A 22317-nucleotide genomic window follows, 5' to 3' on the forward strand; every position below is an offset into this window, starting at 1 on the left:
TAGCACAGACCCTGTGAGTCAGTGACATAGCCCTGCCCTGCCCCCACCACCAGAAAAGCTGAAAAACTGGGGCTGACTGAGCAGTTTATGGACAGAGAGTGACTCTTAGTGGCTAGCAAGTGCAGTCGCTGAATCCTGTGGATTCCCAGAGCAGTGTCTGCAAAGATTTTAGGATCAGATTTTTCCAAGGGGAGGTCTCATAGCACAATCATAAATGTACATTCAAGGATATTTGGGGTGAGGGGGGAGGGAATGCCAGACAAAGTGGGCATTTTCTGTAATATTTTTGATATGTGTGCCTCAGTTTCTGTATACATTACTACCCAGGGGGTGCAAAGGGTTAAACCTGCTCTTGGAGGAAGATTAAGAGACAGGAGGTGTTTGTGTCACACAGCTGTCTGGGGAGGTATGAAGGGGTCATTAAAGGACTGGTAGAAACCAACCCAGATCAATGGAGAATCTGGAAAGGCAATGGGAACCCCAGTGGCCATGATGTTCAAACAAAGGCGATGTCCCCTGCCACCTCTTGGAAGAGAAGCGGAGAGCAAAGAGTGATGACTCGGAGAAGGGCTGGACTCTGAAGAGACAGAAGTTTGCACTTGGGACTCATAAGAAGATGGAGAAAAGATGGATCCCATATCAGCTTGGCTGGCTGATTGCACTGGCTTGGCCACTGGGGACCAGGTCTTAACCTTTGCCTCTCATTGCTGCCCTAAGGGCTTTCAGATTCTGTAGGCAGGTGACTAATACATTGTTACCTTGTATTGAAAAGGCTGCCCAGTGTGTGCTACAGGGGTACACTGTACACAAGCCTCCTGTAGGAGTCTAAATTCACTGCAGGGAGCCACAGAGAGAGACAGGGATCGTTGGTGCCGAAGGCCCAGTTTTGGAGTCTTGGAGGCCATGGGCCAGGACCAGCCCACTAAAGGGGACACGCCCAAGGGCCTGGTTACAGGCTGGGCATAGATCAGACCCTGTGAATCTGTGACAAGAACTATTGTGCGCTCAGATTTGGGTGCATAAATGGTAAGCAACTACCAGATGTGGGAATACAAACCGGTGCTTCTTCACCTAAATCTCCCACAGAATTAGAGGCTATGGCTGAAAGTGGGGCCAGGTGGAAGAATGTTCAAAACTCTGCCTTTGAGAGGTGACCAAATGGCACGTAGGTCTCCAAAAGTGACATTGGGGCTTTACAACTTTTAATCTTCAAACTGTTCCTGAGAGCCAAGAGTGCCTGTTCACACACGATGCGCAGAAGGCAGCCAGCTCCTCATGAAATCAGACCCAGCTCCTGAAGAACAAGTGAATGGATCTGACAGAACAAGAAGCACAGTGAATGGATCTGACAGAACAAGGAGCAATGGTCTCAAGTTGCAGTGGGGGAGCTCTAGGTTGGATATTAGGAAACACTATTTCACTAGGAGGATGGTGAAGCACTGGAATGGGTTACCTAGAGAGGTGATGGAATCTCCATCCTTAGAGGTTTTTAAGACCTGGCTTGACAAAGCCCTGGCTGGGATGATTTAGTTGGGGTTGTCCTGCTTTGAGCAGGAGGTTGGACTAGATGACCTCCTGAGGTCTCTTCCAACCCCATATCTTCTATGATACCTTGGAAAATGGGTTTGTCTGAGACTTTAGAATTCTTTAATTAGCAAATCTGTTTTTCTCTTAGGAAAAAAACAAGGGTACTTGCTATTTTAGTTAGGTAAGTGCAGCTTATTGGTGTGACTGCTTATTTCAGGGCAGCTTTCTCACAAATCCATTGAGCTAAAGCCAGGCAGGTTTCCAGAAAAGCACGGTTCCCTTTGATCATCACACAGCTCTCCCTTTCAGCCACTCCTGTTAGCTGGAACCTGGGGAACAAAGAGCAGGAGTCACTGGGTGTTTAGCTTTATTGAGCAAGATCTTTAGCAGCTATCCCTCATTCGGAGGGGTGGTCTGTCTCCATACTAGCTTCCTTCATCCATACTTTTCTACAGAGCCCTAGTTAGTAATAGGCTTCACAGAGTGGAAAAGGAGCTGGGCAGGCTCAGTTCAGTGCTGGAAAACATCGCAAAATCCACTGCGATGATTGATGAATACTGCCCGTGGGTGTATTCAAACCCCTCTGCTGGGGAGCCAAGCTGAGGAGCCCAGCAGCGCCCGTGTGGTCCTATTTTGTACAACTGTGCCATGTGCCCTGAGTGGTGTCTGAAGTGGGTGGGGCTTAGTTGGTGGGCAGGGCTTGGGAAAGTACCACCCCTTCCCCGACCCCCATGGCAGCCCTGGTGGAGGTAAACTGTACTGCTCAGCAGGAGAGGGGACCCTGACCCTGCATTAACGAGCGCATTGCTGGACAAGGGCCACCTTACTCAGGCAGAGCAGCACAGCTGAGAGCTAACATAGGCATGAACAGCTAAGTACCTCTTCAGCAAGAGTCTTCCCTGACATGCCCATTCTCCAAACAGACCCTGACCCCCCTTTATCCTGTGGCTTTGCAAGCACACAGGGGGCTTGAGACTGACCATCTCTCCATGGAGGACTCTGCCTGGTGCTTAACTTTACTTGTGCTCACAGGCAGCCTCTGCTCCTGCTAGCACTAGAGGGCACTAATCTTGTGTTCCCACTTGTGCACCATGCAAGACACACTCAGTTTCAAAGCCAAAGTAGGAACCATGAACACTCACAGTGTTTCATCGAACGTGGAGCCGTCCACCCAGGTCCATTTCCTCCCTGGGGATGTAACACTGAGTCCAAGCCAAACCAGGTTCAATTGTGGAATACTCAGTATATACTCCTGTAAGTGACAGGACGGAGGAGTCTGGGTGAATATAACCTGCTAGAATTCTCTGGCTTCTTTGCTCTCTCAGCAAATGAAGGAAGAGAACCTGCTACACAACTGTGCAATAGATTTATACCCAATTTCTGATGTTTCCCTTTCCCAGTCTCACCCCCTCCTTCCCCTCCACATATCAATGATATTTTAATGGGCTCTGTAATAGATTTTTCTTAAGCCAAATGTCATACTGCTGTGGGATTGTTGTTGTTTTGCTGCAAGCCCATTGTATTACATTATAACTAGTGACATGCATCTCTTGAGGGGCAGTTTAAGCCATTTTTATTTACTGTACCATCTCCTCCTTGTCTTGGATCACGAGCATTTGAGAGCTCTTCGCTGAGCAGTCCACATGACTCTCATTCCACATTTTACTTTCTTTAGAGACCCAATAGCACTTGTTCTTGTGCGGCAGCCAGTCAGGGGGGCACAGTTTGCACTCACAGCCCTCTAGAAACAGACATGGAAAAGGCAACATTAAATGGGCTGGAAGGTTCTGAACAGTACTGAGCTTCCCTATGTTCACCAGGGGCTTTCAAACTATAAACATTCTCAGCCAAGACATTTCTCTTTATTCATTGTTTGTTTGAGGAAAGGCCCATTATTCAAATAGCAGATGGAGGTGCGGGTCAGGAGAGAGGTGCTCTGGCAGAGCTGTAATGTGAATATGAATTCATAAGATTGGGCACACAATTCACATTTTACGGGCTCAGTATCACACAATGCATTTCCCCCCAAGTAGCACCGAACCTCTGAAATGAAAGACACAACAAAACTGTCGCCTTCCCTGCTGAGCCACTTCTGAAGCACTTTAGAAGTAGAAGGAGGGAGGCAAGGGATTCTCAGAGGATGTTCTGGCTTCCCCAAGTACTCCCAAAGAAATGAGGGCTCTGTTCAGATCAAACACACACACACACACACACAAAACCACCTTACAAGAACAGTATTACAGTTGCAAAGTCAAGCACTCAAAAGTTAGGAAGTGTCAGAATTGAGGTTGCCTGTGCAATCTTTATTGGACCCCCTGGTGCATATGCATTATGATCCAGTCCGTAATTACATGATCACCTACCAGTTTTCTCCACCAGACCCCTGCTTCATTCTGGGCACATGACAGACGGTGCTGCTGACTTACCGAGCAGCTGTTCAATATTTTCTTCTCATTCAATGTGTAGCCCCAGTAATACTGCACACTATTCAAAGCCGGCTCTGAAGACAGAACTATTAATTTCCTCATGGGCTTTCCTCTGGCACTCCTTTCTATAGTAGCTGAGTGCTTCACAAAACAGTAATGAATTTTCACAGTCCCCCTGTGAGATCAAGGGATTGCAATATTTCCATTTTACAGATGGGGAACTTTGGCACAGAGAGTTTGAGGTCAAAAGTATCCACTAACACCGGGTGCCCAACTTGAGACACCTAGACTCAGCTCCTCACAAGGTATTTAGGCAGGATTTAGGCACCTAAATGTCTTGACTTTTCAAAGTTCTTAGCGTTCTATAGTACTTCGTAAGTTCAGTGCCCAGCTTCCATTGATTTCAGTTACAGTTGCTCAACACTTCTACAAATCAGATCCCAGGGTCTCAGTTCAGGCACCCAATGAATGAGGAACACAGTTAGTGATCACTTGTGAGAGGATTGGTTTAAATAACTCTCCCCCACCACCAGCCCCAATGTACTCTCTCCCCGGCCTTCTGGCTCTTGTCCCTTCTGCATGCAACTTAGGCAACTTCCTCCTCCATGCTGCCAGGGCTCAGTGGGGCTCAGAAATCACAGGAGAGACAGGCTCCCCATGCTCAGTGCCCCTGTCAGGACCCAAAACTTTGCCCGCAGCAGCTCAGGGCTGCAATTGCATGGAAAGTCCTACTAGTCAGCCCTCTGTAGCTCTGGGCTGGAGCACGCTCACTGCTGATAGAATCATGAATTTTCAAAGGTTTAAAACTTGGCCAAATTTGGGCAGATATTCACAGGTGCAGCTAAAGGCGGACAGATCCCTGATTCGTAAGCCACCCCCTTGCCAAATGTCAAGTCCCTATTCCAAAGCATGGGGACAGCACTAAAGCTTCTGAAAGACAAAGTCTCCAGAATTTTTTTAACATGAGGAAAACAATATATTTTCACTAGCCTGGTCCTCATGAACAGCTGGACAGTTTTGGCTGAAATGAAAAGAAAAAAAAATCAGGCTGAGGCAGACCCCTGGCATGGAAAGGTTCAGCGTGAACATTTAATCTTCAGCAAAAATAAAAGCAACTGAAAACAGGCTCTCCTAGTGGGAAGTATTAAGTTACATTTGCATATATGTTAAAATAATGTTATCTGGGCTGCAAAGGTGAACAGCTGAAAGCTAGGAAGTGTAAGAAATAAGATTGCCCAGACAACCTTTAATCGGCCCCTCTGTAAAACATTGATACAGTCTTTAATGACATGATCACATTCTGTTTTTTCCATGAGACCCTGCCTCATTCAATGCATAGGATGGACAGTGGATGAGTCAGATGGCTTTAAGAAGAGGAAAGATGCTCTCATGTTGAAAGCACTGGACCGGACTCTGCCACAGACTGTCTATGTGATGTTCAGCAAGAGTCTAATACAAAAGGGCAGAGTTAAGGTTTTATAGACAACTATAAATCTGTCATTCCCTAACTTCTGAATTCTTGACTTTGCAGCCAAAACATTCTTTTAATGTAGTTTTTTTATATAATAGAATTGTTATTACACTATAAAATGTGTCTGTTTCATACACATTGAAAGTACTTTGAATGACCACTAGATGTCACTCCTACTACTTTGCACAAACAGCTGAAAACGGATGCACTTTATGCATCCGATGAAGTGAGCTGTAGCTGACGAAAGCTTATGCTCAAATAAATTGGTTAGTCTCTAAGGTGCCACAAGTCCTCCTTTTCTTTTTGCGAATACAGACTAACGTGACTGTTACTCTGAAACCTATTTATTAGAGCTGCTTGAAAAGTGAGACTTTCCCAGACAGAAATTTTCAGAGGGTTTCCCCCTTTTTTATTTTCTACCTTTTTTTCTCACTGGAGAGAGGGGAAAAGAGGGGGAAAGGTCATGATTTTGAAACAAAATATTTAGTTTTTCTCTGAAAATTTCCCCTTTGGAAAAATTTCAGAAAATTTAAAAATAAATTTTGCCATGAACATTTTTTTTTGACAAAACCCTCTTTTCTGATTAAAAATCAGAAAATGTTTCAGCCAGTTGTAGTATTTATCTTGCAACCATCAAACAGAACAAATGACCAGAAAAATAAAGATGGGAAGATGAAGGTATGGCACGTCTCAGCTATGTATAAGTTATTGTAACACAGTAGCTGAATTTTCAATCAGCGAGTTTGGAGTGAGAGTTCTTCCAGGTGGGCACAAGGTTGCAAAGAGCACAAAGAATAGCAGATACAGTTACCTGTTAAGTTGTTGTCTGGCTTTGGATACAAACTTTGTTTCGAGCAGGACTGGGAATCCTTCAGGCTGGAATTACATTCAGTTCCATTTGTTGTTCTCTGTCCTCTGGTCTGTCCTTCACAAGGACATGCAACAAAAGAGAGAAGGTTAAAAAGTATCAAGTCACCAAATACTATGGGATATCTATCAAGTTAGGATGGGGACAGAGAAGTAGTGTGAGATGGAATCTCACTCATTATCCACCGTAAGGTGCAAAAATGTGGAATGAACATCTTACACATCTGTTACAGCCAAATAATGTATGTTTCATGTATCAAGCTCTCAACTCTACTTTCTTTATATAACACGCTTGATGTCTATGGCAATGATGAAATGCCCGGTAATTTATTCAGAAATGTTTTGGAGGCCAAAATATAGAATCTAAATGGAATTGCGGAGGAAGAGGAGAATTCATTGAGCCAAAGAATCTGTGGCACTGAGCTACTCACCCCAAACACCAAACACAATCACAGCTACCGCCAGGATGATGTTCCCGGCCCATCCGAGGCAGAGAGCAATCCTATGCCAGCGCGGGCACAGAGCGCTATCTGCAAGAACCAAAACCTTGGGTAAAGATTTAAAAGAAAACATGGAAACTTGCTCTCCTTTGGAGGCTGCGCAACTTACTTCATATGCAGATAAGGATAAAGTTCAGGCTCATGGAATATGAGGAGGGAAATGATCATGCACGGAGTTTAAAACTCTGAGGCCACATCACCCTCACAAGGGCAACATTAATTGTCTAACTCGATGGAAGTAGCGGGAAGCTGAAGAAAATACCAAAGAGAAAAAGATTAAATTTGCTTTCAGGATAGACTAAGGCTGTGTCTACACTAGCAACTGAATGACAAAACTTGTCTTTCAGGAGGTATTGAAAAAACCCAAAGCACCAGGTGTGAACAGTGCTTTGTCCTGCCGACAAAGCTAACGCTCGTTTGAGGTGGAAGTTTTTTGTCGGCAGGAGAGCTGACAAACAGTGGCTACGCTGCGTGCCTTTTAGCGGCACAGCTGTAGCAACACAGCTGTGTCGCTAAAAGCTGTGTAGAGTAGGCCTAGCCTGAGAGAGATGTGTGTGTGTATCACCTAGCTGTCTGAGCTGACCGAATGGGTCATTAACAGGACTGGCCAAGGCTGACCCATATCAGTGGAAATTCTGAGAAGACAGTGAAAAGCCCAGCCACCAGGGCACTGACGCCTAGCAACCCATGATCCAGAGTGGGGAGGATTTGCCCACCTCTCAGCAGAGAAGCAGAGCAGAGACCCCAGCTTCAGGACAAAGGACTGGGAGAGGTGAGGGTAATAAGTGTGGGGTCTGGAAAAAGCTTGGGGTCTCGCTCACCTGGGAACTGACTAAGGAAGAAAGTCAAAGAGAGAGAAAAAGTCTGAAAATGGAGTTCATTAATGCTTGCTTGGTGAATTGTGGCCAGACAAGAATGGCCTGTGTTTTAACCTTTATGTCTCTCTGCTAACCTAAGGACTTCCCGTGCTGTGTTCCAGGTGACTAATAAATCCTACTCTGTGCTGAAGACACTTTTTGAGGTGTCACTGGGGCGAAAGTAACTTAAATTTCTCACAAAAAGAATGAGGAGTCCTTGTGGCACCTTAGAGACTAACACATTTATTTGGGCATAAGCTTTGTTAAAATAAAATAAAATTTGTTAGTCTCTAAAGTGCCACAAGGACTCCTCGTTCTTTTTGCTGATACAGACTAACATGGCTACCACTCTTAAATTTCTTACAGGTACCGTTGTATTGCAACCCCCCCTTGGGGGGCTCAGGGCAGAGGGTTGGGGGGTTGCAATACGACAGTACCTGTAAGAAATGTAGGTGTGGGATGGAGTGCGGGGGGCTCAGGGCAGGGGGTTTGGAGGTGTGTGTGGGGGGGCTCAGGGCAGGGGGTTGGGGGATGTGGGAGCTCAGGGCAGGGGGTGCAGGAGTCAGTGCAGGGGGTTGGGATGTGGGGGGGGGACTCAGGGCAGGGGGTGGGGGTGCAGGAGTCAGTGCAGGGGGTTGGAGTGTGTGTTGGTGTGGGGGAGCTCAGGGCAGGGGGTTGGAGGGTGTGGGGGGCTCAGGGCAGAGGACTGGGGAGCTGGGGGGAGCTCAGGGCTGGGAGTGCAGCCACCGAGCTGCCCAGCTGCCTGATTCCTGGGGCTGGCCGGGGCGACAGGGACCACGGCGCTGCTTGGCTGGCGGATCCCCAGGGCACGGTGACTGTGCTGCCTGGCCGCCTGAGCACTGGGGCTGGAGCCTGGGGGCGCTGTGGCCACGCCGCCCAGGGGCTGTGGGTGCTGGCTCGGGCCCACCAGGACAGGGGCCTCGTCCCCCGGCCATCGGCGCTGGGGCCAGGGGCCACTGGGAGGGGTGGAGCCCCATCCCCAGCTGGCCACTCTCTTACCAGTGTGCCGCACCAGGGCGCACCGGCCTACTTGCATCTCTGGGTGTCACTGTAAATACTGGCTGGGGTCCAGTAATGGCTGTAGGCTGTGTGAGTCTCTGCCAGGAGTCTAGCTCAGTTGGGCTCACTGAGCAGAGCTCACAGTGTGGAACAGGAGTGCTGGAGCCCAGGAGCTCAGTCTAGGAGGAGGTGAGGCCATTTGGCCTACCCTGAAGGATGCGTGAGACCCACTGGGGATCTGGCACATTGATGGGGTTCCTCCAAGAGACTGTTCAAAAGCTGGAGCGCAGCACCAATCCTGTAGAACTGTGACAGTGACTCCAGGGAAATCAATGTCAGCAGAGAGTTTGCTCCATAGTGTTGGTAAAGGGGAGATATTTCACCATATGACGGCATAGCAAAAACAGGCTGCAAGCGGCTTCCTCTGACTTGGCTTTTTCCATCCATCCATCCATGCAAGTAAACGTATCCCTCAATGTCTGCTGTGTGCCAGCCCCATCAGCAGACACTTGGTAAATACCCCTGGGGCTGTTGACAAGGTGATGGGAAGAACTGTGAATTGGAAGTACCTGACTCCCATGCAGAATCTCAGGTATTTGCAATGGTTCTTCCTGATAGCCAGGTGGAAGTATCCATCTTTCACGTTGAGAGGGAAGTACGAGCCTCCTGAAGAGTGAGGGAAGGATCCAAAGCCTGACATATTTGTTCAGGTCTTCGAGGCCCAGAATAGGTTATAGACCTTCCTTCTTGGGGATGAGGAAGTAGTGGGCGTAGAGTACCTTCCCTTGGTTACACAGAGGAACTTCTATAGCTACTCTCAAGAGGAGTGAGTCCCCTTCTTCCAGGAAGACTTTCTTGTGAGAGGGGTGTCCCCCTGAGGAAGGAAGGAGGCAGGAGAGTGGGGACGGGACCTGGTGCAGAACTGGATGGAATGGTCTCTGTCACAGGGTGGCTGGCTCCTGTCACTTGAAGCAGGTCCAGTGTCCTGTGCCATAGCAGGTGCTCCCAGCTGGGCCAGTCAAGAGGGCAGGGAACTGCACCTGGGGAATAAAGGGTTAGGGAAAGTTCCAGTGAGTGAGGACCAGCTGTGAGAAGGAAGCTGACTGAGAGAAATTTAGGAAGCCGCAGGAAGCAGGACTGCCAGAGTCCACCGGGAGAGGAGGCAGCAAGAGTCTAACATCTAAAGGGTGATCTGAGGAACTGATTGTTTGTTTAAGTTTGACAATAAACCTACTTAAAGACAACTGTGGGTGTGGCAGTGAATCCTTGGCAAGCGGGGCAGAAGCCCTGCCTTGTGACAGTCTCCAAAGCCCAGCAATCAGAAGTTACTGTGCATCGGTTGCTGTAGAAGAATAGACAAAGACTGAAGGGAGGGGACAGAGAATGTCAGAGGGGAAGGTGCCAGAAACTTATGTGGCTCCCGAGTGTCCCATTAAACTGGCAGCTTGTAGGCAGAGGAGGAGGACTGTGATGAAGAACGCTGGAAGTGTTTGTTCTTGTGCTTTTGAGGTCTCTCCCCATGGCCACGGTGGAGAGAGGTTGGAACCTCTTCATGTGACATAAAGTGAGGAGCAGGCCTGAGAAGTTGCTGAGCCCACCCTTTGAAAACCTGTCAAGGTTCAGATCATTCCCAAGCTGGGTAGGGCATATGCTTCTAGCTGTGGCCCTGGTAGATCTGATCTTCTTCAGATCTTCTCACTGAAGAGGACCTTGCCTTTAAAAGGCAGATCTTCTATCCTCCACTGGGCTGCTGTAATCAGGCCTCGGGGTGGAGACAGGAATATCTACACAGGCCTATCACAATATCCAAGGCTGTGTTAAGAGGATGTTTACCCATTGTACAGCCCCTCCATTAGCAATGCCCTAGCTGCCTGCTTCTGTTCCTTTGGAAGAGACTCCAAGAGGGGGTTCAGGGTATCCCAGAGAGCACAGCTCTACCTGGCCATTACTCCTTGGTAACTCAAGACTCACAGTCCTAGAGAGCATGAGGGAAATATCCTGTAGAAAAAGGGGACAAATCTTTTCCTTTCCCTGTTTGTGAGAGCAGAAGGCTAGGCACTGGGTCTGTCCTAGGCCACTGACACCATCACAGAGTTGGGGGTAAGGTGTTGCTGAAGGAACTGACACCTTTCTGATGGGACAGGATACACCCCATCTGTTCTCTTAGAGACCAGGGGAAAAGGCACAACAGTCAACCAAATGTCCTTTGTAGGATTTGTCAGCCCGACTGGTGGGAATAACCTTGTCTTTCACCTGGACCTGCAGAATACCGAACAGCTCCACTGCAGAGGTACCTGCCTTGAGCTCCAGTGTATTGGCCCTCTTCCCGAGATGCTCTTGAAACTGTCTAGTCATCAGGAGGTGACACTACAGAAAGATTATGTTCTCATGCAGGACAATGGCATAGTAGTGTCCCCAAATGGGGATTCTTCCATGTCCTGGAAGCATCACTGTCCCATATGTCATCGTCTTAGACACCAGTGTGGAGGGACAGTAGGCTAGGCCGGTGCCGGCTCAGCCAATGCCAGTGCTGATGGAGGAGGCAGCAGAATTGGAGCAGGCAGTGGCTGATGGAGTTCCCTTGAACAGTAAATCCCTTGAATGGGAAACTAGTCTCCTAGTCACTTGCTATGTTGACATTTGCACATAGTTTTCAAATTTTGGGGAAGAAAGTGATGGTTGGTTGGATGGTGCAAAAAGACTGTGAGAGAAGGATTTAGAAAATCGTCAGTAGACCATGGCAGAGGGAACACACTCACTCCCTGAACTGTCCACTTCTTGACATTCTAATGTTTGGTGCTTTTAAAATGGCTCTGATATATTCCTACTGTAACAAAATTAGAAAAGCCACCGTGAAGTACAACCCTAGAAATCGCTTTACATTTTCAAGGCTGTCTTCAAAGAGGAAAAGGGCTAGAGACTTAGAAACATCATTTAAAATAAAAAGAGTAACAGTTTCTAGGCTCCACCAAGTCTGTAATCATGACAGAAGACTTCAGTGCTTTCAATGTCAAAGAACTTAACTTCGAGTAACTTTAAAAACTGTAGCCCATTATTCATAAAAGTCCATTTTACATGAGTTCTCACTGAGATTTAATAAATAAAACTTATGTCCTTAATAGAACAAGATGTTCTGGAGACATACATGGACAAAAAATGGTGTATTTTTTTTAAAGTCAAAAGTTGCTTTTCTGTCTTTTAATTAAAAATAATTAAATGATTTGTTAAATTGACTTCAAATTTTTCTTTTTTTTTCTGGCCTCAGATTAACAAATTTTGGGATAAAATGGGGGGAGGAGGGTTAGAGATGGTGTTAAAAAATTAGACTTGTCCTAGAAACACTTTGACAAGTGCAACTACTGTGGTTCCACAATTTAAGCTCTAGCTTCCAAGGGAAGTAAAGGACATGTGTAGGGACCCACCTCCTGCCACTGTGGCCCATTTCCATTTTCTAGCCCCACAGGGCACCGCATGGGGCTGGAGCTCCCCCTACTCCCTGGGGGCAGAAAGTGGGTCAGGGTTTTCCCCAACAGCATCCTGGACCCAGCCCATAACCCCGGGGCCTGGGTGCATCACTTGGACAGGGGTTCCAACTCCTGGAGGCTTGGAGAGAGAGAGAGCTGGCATGGACTGGGCTCCCCCAAGAGACATCCCACAAACCAACACCTGAACCCAGTGGTCTATTTCCTCCCTCTGCGATAAGTGTTTTGCTGCAGCCAGCTAATTAAAGTAGTCCTGTTGTTCAAGCAGTAGCAGTTTGTGCTGAAGTTTCAGGGATCTAACTTTGCTGAAAATACACGATGGGGGTTGCTACAGTGGCACATAACAGAATCTGGTTTTACCCCTGTCCTTTAAAAACTCTAGTAAATTACATAAAAAGAAAACTCTCAATAGAATGTTATTTAGATTGCAAAGTCAAGCACTCAAAAGTTAAGAAATGCCAGATTTACAGTTGCCCCAGCACACTTATCTCTGCTCCCGTGTGCATGTGCATGATGACAATGTATGTCCATGTAATTAAAGACCACTTTTTTCCCAAAGGATCCCTCCTCATTGCATACACAAAATGGTTGCACAGTGGGGCAGAATTAAGGTTGTACAAGCAACTGTATGTCCGGCATTTCCTAACTCTTGAATGCTTCACTGTGCAAACTAAATAATGGTTTAACTTTTTATATGTAATCCTGCATATGCTGTACTGTACGCAGACTGAGTGATACAATATCTGGACCGTTAGTATTTAATTTGCTTGTCAACTGAAATATCAGCTTTATATATTTTGATTCTAAGATTAACAGCAGAATAGTCATCTAAAATGTCCTCTCATTAGTAGCCTGACTCTATTTATAGAAAATATGCTCTGAAAATAGCTAATATATTTACTCTTTTACCACAGTTCTGCAAAATATTATTAGGATTTTTTATTTCCAGATACCAATCTTTGCAGGAGAGTCTCGTAAAAAAAATACCAGGATTTATATATTTACATTTTACATCCTTTTAAGTTTAATTTACAGTCCCTTGTATATTCATTATTCCTGGAACACTGAAAGCTATTATTTTTCCTCTTCTCTTTATGACTGTGATCATCTTTGTTGGTATCCCCTGAGTTAAGAGTTGTCCAAGCTTTAATTGCTCTGAAGTGTGATGACTTGACTCCTCACAAATCTTCCCTATCCAGGTCTATTCAGAATCCAGTACAACCCTTCGCTGCGTCCCCCACAGTTTTCATCCTTTATTGACCAAGTTGCCCTTCATTTCTTTCTCTTCTCCTCCCCTATTTCCTAACATGGGATACTAGACTTCAGTCTCCCTACTTGCCTCTTCATGAATCTTAGCAGATCCTTTTCTCCACACTTCCCTCACCATGTGGAATCACCTCCATGACCCTTTGCACTGACTTCTCAGTAATTTTCCAAATCCAATCTCTTCTCCCTGATCTGTCTCCAACAAGAAATGAAAGACAATTATACGAGTCTCCCAGACTCCTTGTGTTCAGTCTTCCCAAGACTTGATCAGTGCATTGCTCTTTACCTCTGACTTACCCCACTATACTATGTACTGCATCTTCAATACAGCATGAGTATCCACCCCCAAGTGTTTATGAAGTAAGTAGAAAAATGCCATAAAATAAAGCTGTATTGTTCTTCACATGTAATTTGCATCTACAGACTGGCAGTAGCTCTGAAGATTTCTGTGACACTGTGTATTAACATTAAAATAAAATGCACAATATTGCATTAAAGAGATTCAGCTCCTAGTTCTGACAGATGGTAAATTACCTCATATTTGCTGAGTCCTAACACACAAACGGAACATAGAGACTCACACCTGCTCTTTGTTTCTAGAGAAACTTTATATAAATATCTGTGCTACCCGTAAAAACAAAAAAATACATCCAAAAAGTGGAATACAAACCAAAAAAAGAGACCATATTGGTACAAAACTCAGAAGCTAAATACACTTACTGGGATGCTGAGATGGATGCAGTGACTGTGAAGTGGAAAAAGCTCCAGGAATGTTTAAATCTGCATATACTATTTCTCCAGCCATGGCAAGTGCAGAGAAAGATGAGAGGCTACAAGAAGACGGACTGTCTAAGAGTTGCCTCATATTTATGCATGAGCCAAGATGACAGACGTATCCAGTCAGAGGAAGTGTCTATCAGAAGGTTTTGACTTCCTTCTTTCCTAGCAATCTAAGAGATAAAGTGTTTAAAGTACAATTGCATTAGAGCTGGTGCTGGGATTTCACATAAACTGTTGATTTTTCCTACATTAAAAGAAAGCTGCTCCCTGGTGTATTTGGTTCAGAAGCTCTGGGCATTTTAAGAGAAGAAATTCTTGTCATTGCATAAAAGTGGAAAACAGATTGAAAAATAAGAACTTTTTAATTACAATTCATATTTCCCATTGGAGACAGACATCTTTAATTTATCTCATCACTAGGGATAGTCATACTCCTCTCTCCAGCTATTCTATTCAGGTTCTATACTATTACACCTTTTAACCTGTCTGCTCAAAGTTGGGACCTCTGTGGGTCGTTCCAGTTAGGAAGAGAAATTGCTGATGGAGTCTGTTACCTTTGATTCAATCTTATTTACAAAGAATGTACAAAGTCCTGTTTCCCCAAACTCAGGAGGAACCAAACAGGAGCCAGTGTCCTTGTTCACAGGTCCAAAACTCATTTAGCCTTTCCAGCCAAATCCTCTCTCTAGGCTACTCCCCTGGCCAAACCATGCTTCTAGTGGCTTGTTCAGCCTGTGTGTCTGTCCCCCTCTCACCCTCCACCCCCGGTTTCTCTCTCTCTGCTCTGTCTGATGCTTCTCTTCACACAGACACACACATATATTTCTGGTCAAACAATATACAGTGGAGTCTTCTCCCACACAGTGCTAATTTCTGGGTGGGCTCATGTCCACCTTTGTCTTAAGTTGGGACCTGTGATTATAGAATCATAGAAGATTAGAGTTGGAAGAGACCTCAGGAGGTCATCTAGTCTAACCCCCTGCTCAAAGCAGGACCAACCACAACTCAATCATCCCAGCCAGGCTTTTCTTAACTTATCTTAAATTGGGGGTTCTCAAACTGGGGATCAGGAGATTACTACATGGGGGTCACGAGCTGTCAACCTCCACCCCAAACCCCTCTTGCCTCCAGCATTTATAACAGTGTTAAAGATATTAAAAAGTGTTTTTAATTGATAAGGGGGTGGTCGCATTCAGAGGTCTGGTGTGGGAAAGGGGTCACCAGTACAAAAGTTTGAGAACCACCGTGACTTAAATGAAGGCCAGTGGTTAAACCTGCAAGAACAGCATTAGTCCCATTCCTTTGAGATATTCAGACTCTCGTAATAGCACTTCCTTGGCAAGCTGCGCCTGGTCCAGGGAAAAGCTGCTCTGTTGCATTAGGACTACAAGGCACTGAGTGACATCAACTCCTACTGAAGTAATGGGAGGAAAGGGCGCTCAGCACTTCACAGGATAGAGCCCTGTGTCTGATGCCGGGGCTGTAGGAGTCAGCAAAGGTTCTGCAGAATTTGTGCCCACAGTAAAATAGTCAGGTTCCCTTGTCACGCAGTGACCTGACAAGTAGGAAGTACAGTTGGAGGAAAAACCAACCTTATGCAGTAATGCTGGCAACCCTAGGTCTCACGTAGCACTTGCTAGTAACATTAGTTTATTAACTACTTGGTTGATAAATCTGCAGCTCCAGAGTCGTCTCCACCTCACTTCTCTGTCCATCCCTCATACCCCTCCTGTTACTGCAGCAAATCCCCCCCTTGTACAGCAATCTTAGAGACTATGGCACCGCGGTAAAGGAGGCAAAACAACCCTTCTGATCCTCCAACATCCATGCAGCAGAATCATAGTCAATGGAGCTATTTTGCAGAGTGAACTGGCTAAGCAATCCAGGCTGCATAGCCCAGACATCAGACCCAGGCGTCCACTGCTGTGAAGACCTGTCAACATGCTTCACTGATAAGATCAACCAAATATGTACGAATGGAGCAGACTGGGAAAGAAAATTCCATTGCTGACCAGATTGTATTATTCACCCCACCATCTCTGAGTTTGCCCCCATCATACACACTGAACCTCAAGAAGCCCTGAAAAATGTTAGAGGTACAACCTGTGAAACAGATTCATGCCCCTCCTTGCTAGTAAAAGCCAGGTAAGAACAGCTATGCCCACTATTCATAGAAATAATCAACACCTCCTTCAGAGAAGCTCACCTGCCAAATTCCTTGAAAAACTCAACTGAGATGATTTGGGGAATCTGTCTCTGTACAACTTATGAATTCTGGTTAATTGTATGAAATTCCTGTATCACTGAATGCCTCAGCGTGTCTAGCAGGGCCCTTGAGATGTGCAACACCCCCCTTTTCCTGTCCTTCCATGGTCTGGAAGAACCTGTAGAAAAAATAAAATAAATCATTAACCATAGATCCAGATTTCCCATGCCCTCAGTGCAGCCAACTCTATGCATCAGGATTTGGACTGGGGAGCCATAGGCGTAGCCATATATGAGTATTGTGACAATCGTCACCATCGTCAGCAATGGACTACCAATCATAAATAATAAAGAATAATAATGTACTATACAAACATAAAGGGCTTGTCTACACCACCACCTAAGTCGATGTAAGTTACGTCGCTCAATGTGAAAAAGCCACCTGCCCCCGAGCGACATCAGTTACATCAACTTAAAGCGGTGTCTAACACCGCACTATGTTGGCAGGAGGTGCTCTGCTGACTACATAGCCTCCGTCTCTCGTTGAGGTGGAGTCATTATGCCGAAGGGAGAGTGCTCTCCCGTCATCATAGCATGTCTTTACCAGCTGCATTGGTCCAGCTACACCCATGTAGCGTGACAGTGTAGACTAGCTGCCCTTACACTTTTAAAAAACATTCTGTGAACTGCTGTACTCACTCCCTCCTTCACTTTTACACTTTGACAGTTACATGTTTACAGCTAGAAGAGGGCAGGAGAACAAGGGACGGGTGAGAAAGGAGAGGAGACAGCATAGAAGGTGCACAGGGGGCTTAAAATGGAAGCAGGAAGGGAGGGCGATGAGGAATAGAAATTAGTAAACAAATTTTTCAAACTTCACTCACAAAGAGGCTTGTTGTCCATCAGTAACAGAAAGGGAAGGGGCAAGTATCATTCTTTTATAAGACAGAAGTCATGTTATTCCTGAGTGCTGCCAGGCACAAGGAGAGTGGGACTGAAGTGCCCTGAGCTTGCTACCCTTACAATGAGGTACTCTACTGCATTGCACCAATATAATGTGGTGTGTGTCCATAGGCTGATATGCTAAGAACAAAATACTTTATTTAATAAACAGCCTCAAACTCTGACCTCAGGCCTGTGTTCTAGGCTGGTACTTGTGTCAGCTGCACTGGAAAAATCTATATCACAGAAGCCTCAGCAATGACCAAATCCTACCTGATCTTTGACTCACTTTGTGCTCTTTTCCTGTGTGATCACTAAATTTCCTGCTGGTCTTAGCATCTGCTCTTTATTTCAGATGCATTTTGTAAAGAGACCTTACCCTGCATCCTCCGTGAAACCGTTATGGAGGATGAAAAAGCAGCGTAACTGAAATACCTCAAAGAAAGTGTAAAGGAGTCTGAATGAGATGCATTAAGTGAAGTACCCAATTCCTATTGAATTTCAGTGCTTAAGTCTCAGGCTCAGAGGAAAAATCTCCTAATTTTGTTTTGTCCCTCTTAAAATATGAGTGAATTTGTTCTCAAGAAAGGAAGGGTCTTTCAGTGCTGTCCTGCAAGAACTACCAAACAGGCTATTGCGGTACAAGCCTCCGTGTCACAGGGCACTGTCTGCCGTCTTTAACTCTGACCACAGAACCTGCCACTGCTCTGTCAACCGAGGGAGGGCGGGGGTGTTCACATATTATCTGCTGAAAGTTTTATTCCAAAATACTATATCGAAATACACATTCGTGTTTCCTTTTAAAAAATTAGGACATTTTCATCTAATCCAGAGATACTCAAATCCCGCTGAAATTCAGTAGGAATTGGGTACTTAACTGCCTTCGGCTGCTTTGAAGTCTCAGTCTAGATGCAAAAAGCCCTATGCTATTAACGTAACCACAAAGTTGCAGTTAAAGTGAGCAAGAGTCAAGAAAGGCGAACGTGCAGGTTTCTACAGCACAAAGCAATATGATGGGGAGCGTTTGTATGTAAAGTATGTTGGTACTTTAAGATACTTTACAGTGAACATTGGAGCATTAGAGGGGTGTTATTTGATCTAGGGCAAAGGGGGCTGTTGCCCCCCCACACACACATACTAGCCTTGGTTTGCTCCCCACCCAACTTCTCATAGGTCTATATGCACCTCTGTCCCCTCCCGCTCAACAACCTTGCAGGATAGAACACACATATAATGTTTTACGTGCTGACACAATCTCCCTCCATATTTCTGAAAGGGCCACCGGATTAGAGTAAGTAGCATATAGCTGGAAACCAAACTGTGCAATTATTCAGCAACACGGTGAGGTCTGGGAACATGCATTTTGTGAGCAGAGCAAAGGCCGGTGGCCAATAAGGGGAAAGAATTTGTGGTTAACAGGATGATGCACAGAAGAGATTTTGCTAGCTATGGCACCTATTTGTTGACCCAAAGTGCTAAAAAATTGTCATCTGATTTTGCTTTCTCCAGTAGGTTTCAAAACAAGTTCTCACCCTGCAAACATTTATGCAGATGCTTCGCTATCCGCATGTGAGCAGTCCCACTGGCATCAAGAGCAGTATGCACATGCTTTAAGGTAAACATGCAGACGTGCTTGCAGAATCAGGGCCTAGCTCTCTGTAGAAAGGTAGCTGGGCTCAGGGGCTTGCAGTATCAGAAGTCTGAAGTGTTAATTGTGCTGGTGAAAGGCTCAGTTTCCTTTCTTGTACAAACCAGCAAGCAAACAGCAGAAAACTGTGCCGGGCTATCTTTAACTCAGCGTGGGTTGTGACTCCCACTCTCATGGAAAATACAAAATAAAAAACAGAATTTGAGGGACAACATTAAAAAGTTTAGACCAACATCTATCATCTCTGGAAACTGATGTAGTCCAGTAAAGAACATCACATAGATTCTTAATCTCTGTAAAATAAACATCTCTACCTTTTTAAAACCCAAAATAAACAAACAGTGACCCCCCAACCCCCTACGTCTAGTGTCACAATTCACGTTTACGAAGGACAGCAAGAGCAGATCCAAAAGCAGCAGGCATTGCCACAGTGGGCTGGGGAAGGGGAAGAGGTGGGGCCCAGCTGGAAGGACCCCCTCTCCCCCCTGCCCAATACCTCTAGAACCAGAACTGTGCAGGAGCGATCTCTCCCACCGCAACCTACAAGAGCACCAGGACCCATGCAGCAGCAACCCCCCACCCCGAGCCATGATGTGGGGCTGGGGAAAGAAAACGTCCATGGAGGAACCAATCCCAGAGGCCAAAGAGACAGTAGCCTGCAGGAGCAGACGCAGAAGCTGCCTCAACAAGTGCTACAGCAGGGACTGGTTTGCTCCAATGCCTTCCCCTCAGCCTCACCCCATCTTGCTTCCATGTTCCTCGCTTTCCTTCCCTCCCTCTCCTATGCCCCTTCGCCCCCTTCCTTTGTCTGTTCAGCAACTAATCCCCTCCTAACTAAACCACATCCAAGGAATACAAATAATTGAGGCAGTAGCAGGATATTTCCAGGCCATCGCATTCGTTTACTGTGCTTGTCTGTTATGCCCATTTCCCTGTCCTGTATATTTAGACTGTTAAGGTTTTGGGGGCAGGGACAATCAGCTCTATTTGTACAACACTTGCTACAGCGGGGGGCCCATTCTACCTATCAGAAGTACCTATATGGAACCCATGATCATCATAGGTCTGAGCCCGTCAAAATCTTTATCCCCACTCACCCCTGTGGGGCAGGGCAGGGTTATTATCCTCAGTTTACAGTTGGAGAACCAAAGTACAGAATGGCTATGTGACTTGCCCAAGGTCACAGAGGGAGTCTGTGGCACAGCAGGGACTTAAACTCAGATTGCTCAAGCCCTACAAAAGCACCCTAAACCGCTGGATCATCCTTCCTTTCTTGATGGTCCCCAGGCACTACTTCAGTAAACCTGCTATTACTGTGAGCATCTTCAGTTCTTGTCCTAAAGTACCGCACAGTATTGCTGTCCACTGTTCAGCAGCACATTTCACTCCAGGAGAACTGCTGTTCAGCAGAGCATGACATGTACTATACAGCCCAAGCCTTATTCAGGCAAAGCTCTCAGAAGAAGACAGCCATTTTTTTTTAATAAAAAAAGAGGCCTTAAGGTTACAATATATTTGCATGCAAATATTTGTACATGAAAAACATGTGATGTGCAGAGGATCTTTGCTCATACCAATCACGTAGTTCTATCCAATTCATGTATAAAAGTGTTTGTTTGGATGCACAGATTTTGGCTGCCATGCATGAAACCACATATTTAGCAGCCACGTAGCAAGGCCGCTTTGGACATTTCATACATATGTTTACGTCCCAGTGATATACATCAAGTGCTTTTGGAGCAGAGAGTGAGCAAGCAAGAGGAGACACGCACACTCTGCAATGACCCTGAAGGTGGGACACCCTTTGTACATAAGTTTAAGTCCCTTTTATTTATATCTGTACCCCTCTGCCAGGTGGTGTTGGCAGCAACAAGGGCCAGTTTCAATATCTAGGGATTCCTCTTAACATTGCAAAAGAGAACCAGCTCAAGCCCCCCACCCAGTAATCTGGGAAAATTAAACACCACCCCAGGCACCTCTAAGAGGCAACATGCACCTCACTCACAAGCATTGAGTCTGTGTATAACAAATGAAAACTTTCAATAAAAGGGAGAGAAAGTATGCAAACCATCAGTAGACACCTACCCCTACCCCTCAATATCTTGGGCAGTGTCCTTTGCCTCAGTTTCCCAGCTTGTGGTGTGGAAGTCTGATGGATGAATGTCCCTTTAACACACTGCTCCCTTTTCCCTCTGCTACATCCCACTCATGGCTGGTTGTCTGAAGTCAGCAAAGTCCCAGAATTCAGGGGTGTGTCCACATGGCTCATTCCCACCTCTGAAAGGGGGGACTGATCAATACCTCTGCTGCTGACTTCTGTAGCCTCTGCCACCGCTTTGCTGCTGCTGCTCACCCCTGTCTCTACTGCCGCCTCTGCCTCTAGCCTCAATGTCATGTTCAGAGGCTCCACCGCTTAGCAATTTCACTAGGTAGTTCTCCCCAGACCAGGGCTAAGGTTCAGCCCCTTAGACCCATTAATCAATGATTTTACCTCTTGCGATCACGGAGCGGAAACAAAGACTAAGCTGAATTTGCTATACACTGCCTTTAAACACTAGAGGGAAAGGATCAAAGTATCTAAAAACACCCTTTAAACAGACTCTCCCCCTAAGAATCTCTCTCCCTACCTCTATTGACTTTCACTGGTATTTGACATCACTACCCCCTGCTTACCTACTGAGATTACAGGTAGGGTGACCCTCAACAATTTTGCTGCCTTTCAGTCACACAGTACAGATAACACCATTTTATTACCACCACATTTAAGAATAAAATGATTTTTAACCCCAAACAGCAAAAATTGGTCATTTTGGCAAAGCAGCTCTGTCTGCTGATCATCTTGGCGAAGTAGGTGTGTCTATGCAAATATGATCTGCTCCTCAGGTCTTTTTCCCCCAGTGCATGGACAGAAGGAAGGGGAGAGCTCATTCAGACCCTGGCTCGCATACATGCTTTTGGAGCAGGTGAACGGGGAGAGAGAATTAATGGCTGTGTAGTCTAGGAGTTAGGGCAACCGCTCATGGTCCAGTCGCCCTGCTCCAATGAATATTTATTTATCCACAGTGGAACAGCTTCAACAGGAGAGACTTAGGGACCCTCTCCCTATTAGACTATTCCATAGCTCAGTGGCTGGTGCGCACTCCTGAGAAACCCCTCTTCATATCCCTTCTCCCCCTCAGGCAGAGAGGGAAATTGAACCTGGGTCTCCCACATTCCAGGTGAGTGCTCCACCCACTGGGCTAAAAGTTATAAGGTGGCTGCCGCTATCACCTCCACTGCTGCCCACATCTTGAATGGGAGCCAATGTGGAAGGCAGCCCCTGAGCA

At 46.0% G+C, this 22317-nt stretch overlaps 1 protein-coding gene across 1 annotated transcript; it reads right to left on the bottom strand.

Annotated features, from left to right (window-relative positions):
• Nucleotides 1-1629: 1629 nt before the first annotated feature.
• On the bottom strand, nt 1630-16540 carry LOC140897579 (killer cell lectin-like receptor subfamily B member 1B allele B). Its single transcript, XM_073310358.1, has 7 exons — nt 16403-16540; nt 14137-14366; nt 6723-6821; nt 6236-6349; nt 3114-3268; nt 2670-2779; nt 1630-1856 (listed from the first exon to the last, which is right to left on the bottom strand). The coding sequence occupies exons 2-7, from the start codon at nt 14279-14281 to the stop codon at nt 1736-1738; spliced, it is 744 nt and encodes a 247-aa protein (XP_073166459.1). The 5' UTR covers nt 14282-14366; nt 16403-16540; the 3' UTR covers nt 1630-1735.
• Nucleotides 16541-22317: the final 5777 nt, after the last annotated feature.

The sequence above is a fragment of the Lepidochelys kempii genome, chromosome 14 (assembly GCF_965140265.1).
Source record: "Lepidochelys kempii isolate rLepKem1 chromosome 14, rLepKem1.hap2, whole genome shotgun sequence".
NCBI lineage: Eukaryota > Metazoa > Chordata > Testudines > Cheloniidae > Lepidochelys > Lepidochelys kempii.

Coding starts and splice junctions, on each gene's coding strand:
- LOC140897579 (XM_073310358.1), bottom strand. CDS start 14,281: ATGAGGCAACTCTTAGACAGTCCGTCTTCTTGTAGCCTCTCATCTTTC. Junction 6,822..14,136: donor GCATCCATCTCAGCATCCCA/GTAAGTGTATTT, acceptor TGGTTCTTGCAG/ATAGCGCTCTGTGCCCGCGC. Junction 6,350..6,722: donor GATTGTGTTTGGTGTTTGGG/GTGAGTAGCTCA, acceptor GTCCTTGTGAAG/GACAGACCAGAGGACAGAGA.